The sequence below is a fragment of the Aulonocara sp. 'chitande type north' Nkhata Bay genome, linkage group LG11, assembly GCF_057382095.1.
Source record: "Aulonocara sp. 'chitande type north' Nkhata Bay isolate Kocher_YH1m ecotype deep benthic linkage group LG11, A_spYH_male_GT1.1, whole genome shotgun sequence".
NCBI classification, from domain to species: Eukaryota; Metazoa; Chordata; class Actinopteri; order Cichliformes; family Cichlidae; genus Aulonocara; species Aulonocara sp. 'chitande type north' Nkhata Bay.
The window spans coordinates 10971068-10986123 of NC_141354.1; the positions used below are offsets into that span (position 1 = coordinate 10971068).

Here is a 15056-nt window from a genome sequence, read left to right on the forward strand (position 1 = left end):
CACAAGGGCAGAGACATCCAAAAGGACTGTACCTTGGTGCGCGTCCAACAAAAGCTCTCTGCCGAATTTCATCCTCTTTTGAATTTGTGTTTGAATAACACTCGAGCTACAAATCAAAATATGTTGGACACTGAGAGTGAGGTCATGGGGTATAGATCATCATGGCTTCCAGAGAAGTCTCCTTGTGTAAAAGACGGGAACGGGTGGCTGCTGCTTTGACTGATGGCTATAGAAAACTGAGAGGGCTGTTCGGGGCCCATTCTCCCGAGACTAAGTCCCATGCCCGTGCCAAACCCCTCATTTTCCTCCCCGCAATATATTTCATTAAACTTTTAACTCTTCACAAGGTAATTCACTTGGCATTTTGAGACTGTGCTGTTGAAGGCTGCTGAGTGTTTCTCTCTCTGTAATTTAACATCATGCAGATATTTGTCTAATACAGCACTAAAAGTATATTTCAAAATCTATTTTTTTTCTTTGTAAAAAAAATAAATGAAAAAACAAAAAAACCCAACACACATTCAGAACAGTTTAATGGATGAAACTGTGTAACATCCACACCAACAAAGCTGAGCTGCGCGGCACAGCATTTCATGATTACAGCCGTGCAGGTCCCAGTGGCGCAGATATAATTAAGACCTCTTCTTAATTACTTAATAAGCCTAATTAGTAACATTTCTGAGCAGCAGATTTGGCTGCAAGAGCGATGGAAATCAGAAGAATGTTAAGTCTATTTGTTATTTCATTTAAATCCTAATGTTAATGAAATTAGTGCATTATGATATAACCGAAACCAACCACGCTGGGATTGACCAAAGGGCTAATGCAGTTGTTTTATGCTCCTGATAAACATTCAATTAAGAGCAACAAAAGGAGGGCAAGAAAACCAAACCAAAAACAAAAAACCCACACAAAAGAAAATCTAGTTTTTCTTGGGTTTCTACAGTCACATCACTTTCACCAAGCGATCTTGTTTTCTCTCATCGATCATTTTTCATTAGTGGGTGCCCAGATGTGATGGAGAGGGTAACTAAGGCAAGTCCACCAATCATGTGTTGGAGCTGCTGCAGCATTCCTGGCCACTTAATTAGAAGTTGTTGGTACCACAGAAGGTGTCACCAACCTTTTCAGGCGCTGAACAGATGGTGTCCCCCTTTTTTGAGGTCCTGCCAATGCCCACTCTGTGGCTCCTGGGAAAATGACCTAACTCACAGGCAGCTGCTTAGTGCGGCTTGAGTGATTCTTTACAGCCACTTCTATTGGGGGGGACTTAGCAGGACGTACCACTGCAAACAAGGGTTGAGACCGCCGTAGCTGGGTCCCCTGGTAGCTGCAGAAATCTGTTTTGGTTACAGGATAGAGGTTGTTAAAGCTGTGTTTTCAGCGCCATGTGCAAAAAGACGAAGGGAAGACCTTAAGACCTTAAGACCCCCAAAGATCTCTATGTCTAAGTGCGAGTTGGGTTTGTGTGCACCTTCCTCTGCTTTTGGCAGATGGTGTGAATATCAACAGAGAAAGGACCTGGGAAACCCCACAGAACAAAAAGTGAAAAGGGTTCCTCGACAGTTACAAAGAGGCCCCATGGAGCGGTGTGTGTGTGTGTGTGTGTGTGTGTGTGTGTGTGTGTGTGTGTGTGTGTGTGTGTGTGTGTGTGTTGGGTTGGGGGGTGGGGGGGAGTGGCCTTCATGTTAATAGATAAAAAGAAGGAGGGAGTAAGAGATTGGAAGGGCATTTGCCATCGAGGAGTGAAAGTGGATAGAGAAAATGTGAGGACCGTGGGTTCCATATGTGAGGAGGCGGGGGGTCGGAGGGGGTTTAACATGCTTCGTGCTGCGTGGACAGAAGATCGGCTGTCATTCTGTAATCGGCTTGGCTCAGCCTCCTTCCGACCACGCAGGAGGTGGAGAAGGAACAAGTTGAAAATTGGATGACTGTGTTTTTCTGACTAATTACTTGATATGCTTTACACTATGTGGGTTTTATCCTAAAGACATTTGCAGGATTCCAAAAAAATGAAAGAAAATAAAAATCTCAATCACATGCAATCCTGATATCAAACTACTCACAAATTCCTTCCAGAAATCACAATGCTATTTAGAAGGTGCACGACTCTCTCCAGTCCTTGCTCTTGATGATGAGACGTCTGAAAAGGCTGGGGAGTCTACTTGAAAAGTGCCCCGGCTCAGTAGTGCTCTTTCACTGACATGGCAGGGGACATAAAATCTGTCATTTTCATCATGTTCTTTCGTGGGGGAACTTGTTTCCTGCAGCTTTCTCTATCAGATACACTGTATGCCGGTTTGGGTTTATGGCTGTGGAGCTGGGGCAAGCCCGATCGATCTGTGGGAGCCATACGATTTAATAGGTGCACAACTCTTGCTAAGGGGCGCTGGGTAGGAGGGATACATTTAATCACTAAGAGGGAGCATGGTGGCAAGGCCTGGTCACCAACAGTTTGTTTTATGAGAAGTCAAGGTATCAATTTTCCTCCACACTGTGAAATATCTTGGGTAATCTATTTTTAGTGCTAGTGTTTCCGTTGTGTTTTCCCATTTCCAACTATTCCCCTATCTGGCTAATTTATTTTGGTAACTTTCGGAATTTCAAGTATTGACAGCTGCTCCTTGAAGTGCTCTATGGCTGCTGCTTAGATAGTGTTTGTGGCTTGTAAGCTCCTGTCTCAGAGCATTACAATCTGCTATGTAGTGTTGACATTTAATGTTTAACATGACATTTAATAAGCTGTCCAAAGTTCTTCACGAAACAACTGTCAGCAATCAGCAGTTATTTCAATGCCCCTGTGTGCATGACTAGAAAGAGAACTGTAACTTTAATTTCACTGGTCACACTGAAACTTAACAAGTTCATTATTAAATCTGAAAATTAAAAAAAAACATTTTGCCCAAAATAAGGTTTAAAAAAGCTAAAAGTCAGACTTACTACTTGGCGAGTCTGACATAACATGAGCACAGAAGCGAGTTTGGGGTGTTAACTTGGCCTCCAAATTCCCCAGATCACAATCCAATTCAGTAGAATGTGCTGGATAAACATTTCCAATCTAATGACGCCTTGCCTCACAACTTACAGGACTTAAAGGATCTGGCGCAGATACCAAAACACACCTTCAGGGGTCTAGGAGTCCATGCCTCGAGAGGTCAGGGCAGTAAAAGGGAGACCAACGCCAACCAACACAATATTAGGCAGATGATCATAATATTATGCCTGATTGGTTTATCTGTCCATTACCAAATAGTTGAAGCTGCTGCGAACCTCAAATGTGCATCAGTGCAACAGCTATCTTGTTGCTACTTAAATACTATGCATTTTCAATTCAATTCAATTTTTCTTATACAGCACCAACAACACAACAACAGTTGCCTCAAAGCCCTTTATATTGTAAGGGAGACCCTACAATAATGCATACGAGAATAACACAACAATCATATGACTTCTTGTGAGCAAGCATTTTGGCAACAGTGGGAAGGAAAAACTCTTTTTGCACCATTTTCAGCAAAAAGGTGTAGATTTCACATGTAGATTTTGTTTTCAATCAAACAGTCTATCTAAAATATTCAAGAGTAAATTACAAAGAGTTCAGAGACATTGTACTTTAGTTTTTGGTGCACTGACAACACAAAAAAACATTAAGCAATAACAGCAATCCATCTTTAAATATGTATTAGGGCAAATTCAGGGCCACAGCTCCTAGTCATCAGTTCAGTTTTGGTGACTTCTAAACACACATTGATCAATAAATAAAGACATTGTCATCTTCATTTATATACAATGAGCACATTTAGAACTCATTAGGATAAAGGGGGTAAGACGAGGAATCACTTCTCTGCACTGAGCTGTTGTCGGCTGTGTTTTGCTCAAGCTCTTCACAGCTTTCACAAAACCTCTGAATAACCTTGAACTTCTGTAGTGCACCTCAACCCCAAACAGCCGTCTGCTTAATGCTGTTATGCCGGGCCCTACATGCTAAAAGTCACTGGTGGTGATAGTGGCTGATTAGATTGTGTCCATTGATTGCACTGCGTGCTGTTAGGACGAGCATGATGCGGGCTGCAGATCCTGCGTCTCCTCCTCCGAAACACTGACAGTCTGAGACAGAGGAGATGGAGCCCCATGCAGGGCAGCAGATTGAGTTATTGATCAGCTCTCTCCTTTCTCCTGTCTCCGTCTCTCGCTCTGCTGCTCCGAGAGACCCCGTCATCAGGATAATGAATTTCACTTATTGCAGATTAACGTCATAAGGTCTGTATGGTAATAATGGCAGGAATTAGCTCTTTGTCACCCCCTCTGAATTTCCAAGAAGGAGGGGCGATGAAGGTTGTTATTGCCCCGTTACTCAGTCTGAGGAGCGCGATTTGAACAAAAGGGAACGGTGAGCGGAGAAGTGCATGAAAATGAAAGATTTGAGGGAGAATTAAAGAGAGACTTACGAAGACTGTGATTTCAGCATCACTGAGGCGGCTGCGAAGAGTTCTGATGCAAGAAATTTGTGTTTGATGAAGGAGGGTGAAGGAGAATTTAGAGAGGAAACCAAGACTGAATAGCAGGCTGCTCTGTGAAAAAGAGAGGCCAAAGAGGAAAGATGAGAGGGGAAGATTCAAAAGGGATGAGTAGTAAAGTGGAGAAGAGAGCATGATAAGCAGTGGTCATACAGTCACCAGGCAGCAACGCCGCTTAAGGGTCGGCCATTGTGTCTCCAGCCCCAAGATTGGGGTAGTAACGAATGAATAATGAGGCTTGATTACAGTCCGTGAGATGGCACATTGTTCAGAATCAATCCTCCAGGCAATTACAGGCGCACAAACAGCAGCCCTCAGCCTCAGCACGGACAGAGCGGGAAGCGATTGTGTCAGAGGACAACATCATCTTCGTCAATGACTTGTTGCCTCCTTGTGTCGGAGCCATTAGCACTTACTCTGCTCCTGCAGCCACATTCAGCCACCCACATAAAAAGCCTCCAATTTCACGTTTGTGAGGATAAAAACGCAACACCATGCTCCTGCTCATCATATTCACAAATACACATAATGGATTGCTTCTTCCTTCCTTGTTGCAGGTACGGCTTTGGACTGTTGGATGCAGGGCTGATGGTGCAGCAGGCCGCACACTTCCACAGTGTTCCTTCACAGAAGAAGTGCACACAAGAAGTCACGCTTGATCCTGCCAGGTAAAATACAAAGATTTTTTTTCAAAAAAAACTTTATTGACTCTATCTGCTAAGGATTTTCAGATTAGCCCCCAAGAAACTGGTTTTGATATCAGCATCCATGATCTTTAACTCAACTTCATCTGTCCTGTCACTGCTTTATGCATACATATGAAAGTGAAATGAGCATGTGAAAAGAGGCTTTTGAGGCTTTCGACTTACAGAGGTAATGACTTTGTATTGGCTAGAATCTTTTATCCAGGGCAAGGAGTCAATGTGAACATCCAATCAGAAGCCTGTCGAGGAAGGGCTAATGAGATCAACACTCTTGAGCATGTCCAGGTGGGTAATTTTTTATTTTTTTGATTAAATACATGACATTTTACAACATTTTTTGGCATTAATTTGTTTTTGGTAAATGTAATTATTCACCTACTTGCAAAGAAATATTACTCTCCACTCACTGAGAAGTTTTCTCCAGATTAAGCATACACAGAAAACTGAAAACAGTGAATTAGTGAATTTCAGAGGAGCTAGCAGGTGGACTTCAGCAAAACAGAAGCAGGCTACTTGTCTCCTTTCCATTTTTTAAAGGCTTTATAAAGACTTTACCTTCTCCTTTGTCTTTGTGTGCATGATATGAGCCATAACATATCAATCTATAAAAAAATTACAGCAAGAAAGTGAACAGGCTTGTTTTCAAAAATGTTAAACTATAACAGAAAAATTCAAAGAAAGATTCCAAAAGTGAGTTTTTTTCAATAGCATAGGCATATACATTTACACTCCATGTTAGGTACGCCTTGCTAGTTTAGGGTTGGACTCTTTTTTTGCTCTCAGCACTACATTAATTCTTTATGGTACAGATTCAACAAGGTGCCGGAAATATTTCGCAGAGTTTTTGATCCATATTCACATGATAGCATCATACAGTTGCTGCAGATTTCTTGGCTGCACATCCTTGATGCAAATCTTCCGTTCCACTACGCGCCAAAGGTGCTCTATGGAATTGAGATCTGGTGACTGTAGAAATCATTTGAGTACATTGAACTTGTTTTCACATTCAAGAAACCAGTCTGAAAAGATATGAGCTTTGTGGCATGCTGTGTTACCCTGCTAAAGGCATGGACATAGTCAGCAACAATACTCAGGTAGACTTTGGTGTTTAAACAGTATTAAAGGGCCCAGAGTTTGCCAGGAAGATATCCCTCACACCAATACACCACCGTCAAGTCAAGTCAAGTCAAGTCAAGTCAAGTGGTTTTATTGTCATTTCAATCATGTACATATAACAGACAATCAACACAGGACTACATAAAGTGCAAGTGTGCAAAAATTGCAAAAAACAGTGCAACACCAGACAGAACAGAACAATGCAGACACAACAGTGCAATAGAAAAGTGCAACAGTGACAGTGGGTTGTGCAAAAGACTGAGCATTGTGCAAAAAGTAACTTGATGTATTAATTTGTGTGTGTGTGTCTGCGTGACATTGTACAGATAGGTGCTTGAGGTAGTGAAGTGTGTGAAGGTATGTGTGTGTGTGTGTGTGTGTGTGTGTGTCAGTCCAGTCACTGAGTGTCACCAGAACCCTGAACTGCTGATGCAAGGCAGGATGGATCTATGCTTTTCTGGTGTTTATGAAAAATTCCAACCATATCATCCGAGTGTTGGAGCAGAAATTAGGTCATTAATCAGGTGAAAACTGTAGCCTCAGTTTGCTGTTCTTAGCTGACAGGACCAGTGTGGTCTTCTTCTGAAGAAACGTGCATTCAGAGATGCTCTTCTGCATACCTTGGTTGTAACAAGTGGTTATTCGAGTTACTGTTGCCTTCCTATCAGCCTAACATAGTCGGGCCATTCTCCTCTGACCTCTGGCATCAACAAGGCATTTTTTTTCCCAGGGAACTGCTGCTCACTGGATCGTTTTTTTTTTCACACCATTGCTTTTAAACCCTAGAGATGATTGTGTGGGAAAATCACTGCATCGTCTGAAATACCCAGAACAGTCTTTCTTGCACCAACAACCATGCTACATTTAAAGTCACTTTAGTAACATTTCTTCCCCATTCTGATGCTCCATTTCAGCAAGTTGTCTACATGCTTAAATGCTTTGAGCTGCTGCCATATAACTGGCTGATTAGATACTTTCGTTAACATGCTACACATACAGGTGTACTAATAAAGTGACTGATGAAGATGCTTTTTAAAATATTTAAGTGTGATGTAAATCTGCTCCTATAGTCTTTCAATGTTCCTGTTGCCCTTGACAGGACAGAAATCAAGCACAAGTGCATTCAAAAGTTAACTTCTGCCTACAGTCAAGGGAGCTTGAAGATGCCATATAAATTGTTTTGGGGTTTCAGTGTCATGTGCTTTATCTGAGAATAGAGGAGATAAAAAAAACCATCATACTGTGATGTGTAATGTGTTGGCAGTGTAATTTGCAGAAAATGGCAAAACTGAGTTTTCTTGAGCACAGGCACATACATGCAAATGTGTTTATGCTTGATTGTGTCAGCAGGCATACGTACTGTACGTGTCTGTGCGTGGCTCAGTTTGTGCGAGTATTCTGTGTTTGTGAATGTGTGTACTTGTGAAATGGCAAGGAGAGAGAAGGAGAGCGAGCGAGAGTGTGTCAGCATGCAAATTGAAAAGGCTTCATCTTTGCGGCTCTGCTCCCTGGCAGAAAGCGTGGGTCAGGCCATCGCTGCGAGGTGTGATTGATGGATGTGTTGCCGTGGTAACACGCCGTAAACAGGAGCGGGCTGTCAGTCTTTTTGCAGCTTGGCGGCTCTCTCTGCGATGTGCCATTGTCACACCAGATGTGCTGCTTGTGATGAACAGGGACAGGGAGGGTGTTTACTGGGTGCTACTGGTGGTGGCAGGGGATATGGGCTTATTTAAATCATTTAGCTAATATCCTGCACAATCGTGTTCCATTTATTATACTTTCTTCACCTGCTTCCCTTTGTCTTCGCCTGGCTATGGACATATTTTTGGCTTGTCCATCTATGTGCCACATTATCTCAGACAATACTTATTGGATTTAGATTTAGATTTAAGCAATACAGCACTCTCTGTTCTATTTTCATAATTAGTCAGCGGACCTTATCAGGGAGGGAAGTACATTGTTTGTTCCTTCATCACATGTCTTATCTAGGATGTCAAAGATTAAAACAGCAAATTGATTAAGAAGGCACATTCAAAGAAAGTGCTAGAAAAATGTGCCATTTTTGGAGGGAGTCAGATGAAAGCATGGATGCCAGTTGTCTCATATATATTAAGCTACAGTGTAGATATGGTTAAATCTGCATGACTAAAACTGGGGGAAAAAATGGAAACAACGGAAATTAGTTAATATTGACTTGGTGCAAGGTTAGCAGAATCTGTCAGCAAAAACTCGCCAATTGCTATGTTGTCTCTTTTTTGTTTAAACTGCACAAAAATATTTAAAACAGTATAAAACAGCAATCTGCAGTTTAATAGGACATTATAAATGGGACTATCTTTTACCCCAGCACAGTAATTTCCTCTCATCAATATGATGTTGTAAATCTTCTGGTAGAAACTCTCAGTTAACACAAAAAATACAAGTTTTTTACCCGAGCAGATTAAACAAACTGATATAAAAGCTGAATATGATACATGTAAAACAGTCAGGCTAATTAAGAGAATCAGATCGACAGTTTCCCTTTATGTTAAAGGGAGCTAAGTGGCTGCTAGCAGCTTTTTCATGTTTTAGCTCACCCAACAGTTGTATCGAGCTTATTATAGGAAGAAGATGAGAAAGTGAATATCCTATAATGTGGAACTATTCCTTCATGGAGCTTGCCATCTGTCTCTCAACAGGTGAGAGTGAGTATCAACGCAGCGTGCCGTGGTGACCTATCCATAAGCCTGGTGTCTCCTGGTGGCACAGTGTCGGTGCTGTTGGATACGAGGCCTTATGATGCCTCCACCGCTGGACTGAAGAACTGGACTCTCATGACTGTGCACTGCTGGGGTGAGCAGCCACGAGGCCGCTGGAGCCTCCAGGTGAGAAAGAAAAGCTGCTCCTATCAGTGTTTAACTGTTAGCCCTGGTTGCTATTTAGCAAATGATAGCAAGTAATGGTGCATTCCTGAATAAGTGTGCTGCAGTGGTGTTTTTAAGTGCAAATAAAAGTATTATACTGCATTGCTCACGATACCTGAATGATTCTGCCTTGCTAAGAATCAAAACAAATCCTGTTTTTCCTTGCTGTAACGTGCTAACTCTGGCATTCCAACATCCAAGTTTGAGGTATGAAGACAAGCCATTAAACATCACTACATCTGTTTTGTTATTGTCCCCATGACCACTAATGACAATTGATGTTAGCATTTAGCGAAGCTAACATTGTTAGTGGTTCTTAATAACATGTTCATGTGTTTTATACAGCATGTTAAAACATTTGGCTAGCTTTGAACTATAAAAAGTAATTACACTAAAAGCCTTTTGTCTGTCTCTTAATAACTGATATGACTTGGAAACTAGTAAAGAAGTGACAAGAAAAAGTAGCCAAAATCTTTGTGACATAGTTTATATATTAATTTTGCTCTCCTGGAGGCCTTGTTTCGCATACCTTCCCTCATGATATAGAAATAATTTGCTCCGCTTCACATTGTCCTCTTCCAGTAGCTGTGTTGTATAGAAGTTTAAAAATAGCCCAGCCCGGCACAGCTCAGCTCAGCTTGGTTCAGTTCATTTTGTAATAGCAATGTGAATCATCCTCTACTTTCATCTCCAAGATTCAGCCAAGCATGGCAATCTTCATTTTCCTCCCCACACTCTTTCTTTTTTTTTCTCTCATAGATGTGCTGATGTTTGATATGGAGGAAGGAGCTAAAATGGAAGGGAAATTAAGACTGGAAGGTTAAGTAACCTTGGCCGGGTTTGACAGGCACAATACTGCCGACATCTGATTAGAATCCATACTCTCAGACAGTAGCGCGCTGAGGTCATTTACTGTATATATGTGTGGGTGGTAGCAGTTGGGGGGGGGGACGACTCGCTATGTAGAAATGTGTGTGTGTCTGTATTTGTGTGTGTGCAAATAGGCGTCAGTCCTTGTAAACAGTTGGAGGTTTATAAAGAAAAAGCTGTGAAGATGAAAGACACCCCCCCTCCGTCCTCGTCACCTACCTCCTCCTGCAAATTCGCACACATGCAAACACACACACACACACACACACACACACACACACACACACACACACACACACACACTCTTTCTTTTCTCTGGCTCCATGTCTCTGTGTCTCTCCCACGTCCTCGTACAGATTTACTGTCCCCTCTGTGACCAATTACCAGGGCCCAGTGTGTCGCAGAGATGGGGAAGAAGCACCGTGAAGCCGAGCCACATAACGGTGCCGTTGCTCATTACCGGAGGGCCGAGACAAGTCGCCGCGATGCTCGCAACACGAATTAACGCTCGCATCTGACGTGCCGCATGCCTTAGCACGCCACTAATCAGCCCATACACACACCCACACACTGATTGGTTTCATGCTGGATGTCAGCTCTGCCGTAGATTGGAGAGCAACATGTACACACTCTCACAAATACGGGGTGCTTGAAAAGGAGACAGTGCGTTAGCATGGTGGGGTGGGGAGGGGGATACCAAGGACTTACATGGCTAAAGTTGAACAACAATGTCCAACTATATGAATCAAAATCTCTCTTTTCCGAAAGTGTATAGATATTGATTGCTAAATAACACAAATTGTCATTTTTAATGGTTTTTGACATTTGGCAGGCTGCTACAAAAAGCCTCTGACAAGCAGCTACGCCAATTAAATCTGACACTGATACATGGAGAGAACCAGAGGACATACAGGACTAAGAAAAAAGAGGAGTTTTAGAGAGAGGCAAGGGTAACCTATAACATGGAGCCCTGGGAAGGGACTTTACCTGGACTATGTTTTGGATCTGTGTTTAAAAACTCAAGGGCGGCAGAGAACGAGGGCTGAGGGACACGGGGTCTGTGGAGAAGTCCGTATTGATTCGTCATGATGACAATTGTCAAAGAGCGTTGTGGTTCTACTAGGAATAAAAGTGGGACTGAAGTGAAAAGGGAGCGAGTGTTATGGCTCGAGGCTCAGCTGACCTTCTAGCGTTGTGAAGGAGACGGGAATGCGGGGCTGGAAATACATACTCTCTCTCGCTCTTGTCATAACTGCTCTCCCTTGTGCTCACTCTACCGCCATCTGTGGTGCCTCAGCTCACCTCCCTGCTTTTACTGTTGACCAGAGACAGTATTGCACAATATGGAAATCCCACCGCCATCCTTAATGACAGCGTGCAGTTTACAATATGCACGCTGTCATTAAGGATGGCCCATAAGAAGATAAAATGGTAATTTCACCCAAATGTAGACATTTTTTCCTCTCTGTGGTGAATGTCGTCACCAGTGGTTTTAGTGTTATTTAACCAGATTCATCTCCACCGCAATCAGTGTCCCCACTTTCCTTGATAATCAACAGACCTCGATGTGGACTATGCACATTTTCTTTTTAACAATCTGAACACTTTAAGTTAAAATTTTGTTGAGGTTAAAGACTTTTAAGCTTCAAACTTCCTAGCAGGAGCTGTAAAAGGAGTGAGATTTATGTGAGCTGCAAAATACAAGTTAAACAAGGATAAATGTTTTCTAAATAACTAGTTTATTTATAGTCAGGGAGCTTCATATCTCAGGCCAGTTATGACTCGTATTGAAACAGAATCTGGAAGCGCATCATGTCTTGCTGTTAAAAGAGCATGTGTCACATGTATATGAATCGGGGGCTCATTAAGTTAAATTTTTAGTTTGTGCTTATTCTAATATTGCTACACTAAATCAACGTTTGAAATGAACTCAATTATGATTAGGTTTATATCATCAATAGTCCCAGCCCTAGACGGACGAATGATATCTTAAAACCTGAGAATATTAAAAAAACCTAACTACACTGTGACTGACCATGAAAGGTATGAGGGAAGTATCCCTCTTTGTAATTTCACTGTACGAAGTCTTTTACTGTGTGCGTGTGTGGTACAGTAACAACTCTTCTAATTGGTAACTATGACTGACAGCAGTTTTTTTCTATTCCTTCTGCTGCCTGATACAATGAGTTTTCAAAGAATATTATAGAAGGGTGTCATTACTGTGCTCCACTTTCACTGAGACCTTATACACACAAACACACAAGCAGAAAAAAACACGGCAAAAATATAAACACACATACGTTGCTCTCCCACCCCACCTGCCATGCCCACAGGGTAGGTTTGTGTGTGTGTGTGTGTGTGTGTGTGTGTGTGTGTGTGTGTGTGTGTGTTTATAGCAGTGTGGCAGCAGTCTTTGAGCAGCGACATCTCTGATTCCCAGAGGACTTTGAGACTCGAGCTGACTGTGACTAGAGCGGCTGTAGGAATATAATAGCACTATTTAGCCTGCAGCACTGTGGTCACACACACACACACACACACGCTCAGACACACAAACAGCCACCCTTGCTGTCTGTGATAGACAGATCATATATTTACCATCTTCATCCCTTGTGCTCCTTCAGGAGTCTTTCCCCTCTTGTCTCCCCAACAGATTACACAAACCAAACACAGACACACACACACACATACACCGTGACTAAGTGATAATAGAAAAACCTGAAGATAAAGTATTAACTACGCAGTTTCTGCCACTGTCTTCCACCTTGAGTTTGTGTTGTTCATTCTCGCTGGGTAAATGATAAACCCTTCTGGGGTAAGATGGTGTTCGTTAAAAACACCAGACTGTTACGATAAGGTTGTTTTATTTGCTTCATCATCATATTTGGTATTAAATACAAGCGTGTGCTATTAGCTGCAGTGCTCTGATATTTACTTTTTAGACGTTGCATTTTGAAAAAGTATTACACTAACTGGATTTTATGTTTTTAGTCTAACTGTACAGGCCCGATGAATGTTGTGTCCTGTCTTCCTCCCCTCATCTTCAGGCTTGGCAGGTGGCCGCCTCTCTCTGAGCCTGGTTCTTCTGGAGGTTTCTTCCTGTTAAAAGGGAGTTTTTCTTTCCTACTGTCGCCAAGTACGTGCTCATAGGGGGTCATCTGATTGTTTCTCTGTATCATTGTAGGGTCTTTACCTTGCAATATAAAGCACCTTGAGGCGACTGTTGTTGTGATTTGGCGCTGTATAAATAAAATCGAACTGAATGTGGTTTGACTATAGTAACTAATTGGAAAGCTGGATTTAACTTGTCGAAGGAGAAAATGTGTATCTGGGGCTTTTATGAACTCTACACTGAAAAATAATTCAGAAATGAGAAAAACATACTCGCTGCAGTCTCATATTCTTAGAGGTGATGTTAGGTCCCATTTTTAAAAGGCAGATTTTTTTCGGACTTTAAAAAGTTATCCTACAATGTTATGTACTACCTGTACAGGGGAGAAGTACTGCTGACCTCTGGTAAAACCAGTGTAAGAACATCTTCTGTCGTTACTGTAACAGCAACGTACTTGCACACAGTATCAAGTTTGGCAGAAACACTGTCAAAGCCTGAAGTAGAAACACAATCACACGCAAACAAACATGCATTTTCATTCACACACACTCACTCACTTTGGCCCAAGGTGGATTTCTAGAGGTGCATATATGTACATATATTTGCATGTTTAATGAGTTTTGGGAGATCAAGCGATCCAAGCGGCCCTTTGTGGGTATTTCTTTCTTTCTTTCTTTCTTCCCTTCGTTTTTTTTTTTTTTTAATTTGTGTGTGTGTGTGATTGTGGTAGGAAGGGGAGTAGTGGAGGGGGGTCTCCATGTAAATATCACCCACTGTGTGTTGGCACCCGTCGCAGATGGTCGGGGGCGAGGGCACCCTGTGGGCACAGGATACCTATTTCTGTTTATCTGTTTTGTGTGAGACTGGGAGGCACAGAGAGTGTGACTCTAGTTTGTGTGTGTGTCTGTGTGAATTCATTGCACTCTAGGTGTTTGTATGTGTGTGCTTTTGCAGCATATTATTCTGTATATTCGTGTGTCTCTTCTGTTGAGAAGCTGGCCGCGTGCGAGGGTGCAGTACATGCGCGTGTTTGCAATTCACTGAATATTTGTTTACTCTATGTGTGTGTGCGCAGTTTTATGTCTGTGTTGATGGAAGCAGTGTTTGTGTGTTTGTGCAGACATTTGCATGTAAGCTTGCTGCAGTGTGTGTGTGTCTGTGCATGTGTGTCTCCCAGCATGCAGCGTGGCTATGATGGCCCTGTTTTGGATGATTGATGTGTTGGAGGGAGCAGTGAGGAGCCCAGGTTGGGCCAGAGCCTCAGTCTGACACACTGCTGCTTCCCTGCTGCTTTACATATGTAGACGCAGCAAGACTCCTCCTCCCCTCCCATCTGACACTGCTTCACTCTCTAACACTGCCAACAATCGCAGGTTTCTTTTTTTGGAGGTTTTATTTTGAAGCTTCTGTTTATTCCATGAGAGTAGACTGAGCCCTGTGTGCCGTTGTCTAGCAACTTCCTGTTGCACATTTTACACCTGTTAGTACAACTGCAGACTGAACTGTTGGGTGGGAAACCTTATTATTTAATATTCTGTTATCTGTGAAAAGAAAATAACATTTAACAGACAATGCAGCAGTTTTGTTTTTTAAATTACAGATTTAATTTTTCTGTTATATAAAATTATATGAAGTTAGACTTGATAAGTCTTTTAAAATGGGACCTCATTTCTCGCTTGATAGTTTTTATTCTTAGAGTCTACTACGGTAGCTTTGCATAAATCAAAGCTTAGAATAATCTTCATTGTTCTTGTACTGGGCACTGGCCCCTCAGTTTATACGTCTGTCAATTTAGCTTGTCAGTCTTCAAGCCAACTTTTTCTTGATTGGCTTCCCC

General features: G+C 42.2%; 1 protein-coding gene across 1 annotated transcript in view; it reads left to right on the plus strand.

Annotated features, from left to right (window-relative positions):
- The window catches only part of LOC147318542 (furin-like), a 71063-nt gene that overhangs the window by 39888 nt on the left and 16119 nt on the right, over nucleotides 1-15056 (plus strand). Inside the window, exons 4-6 of the mRNA XM_086310537.1 lie at nucleotides 5072-5182; nucleotides 5410-5503; nucleotides 9013-9198. Of these exons, the coding sequence (XP_086166663.1) occupies nucleotides 5072-5182; nucleotides 5410-5503; nucleotides 9013-9198 (391 nt within the window). The remainder of the gene's footprint in view (nucleotides 1-5071; nucleotides 5183-5409; nucleotides 5504-9012; nucleotides 9199-15056) is intronic.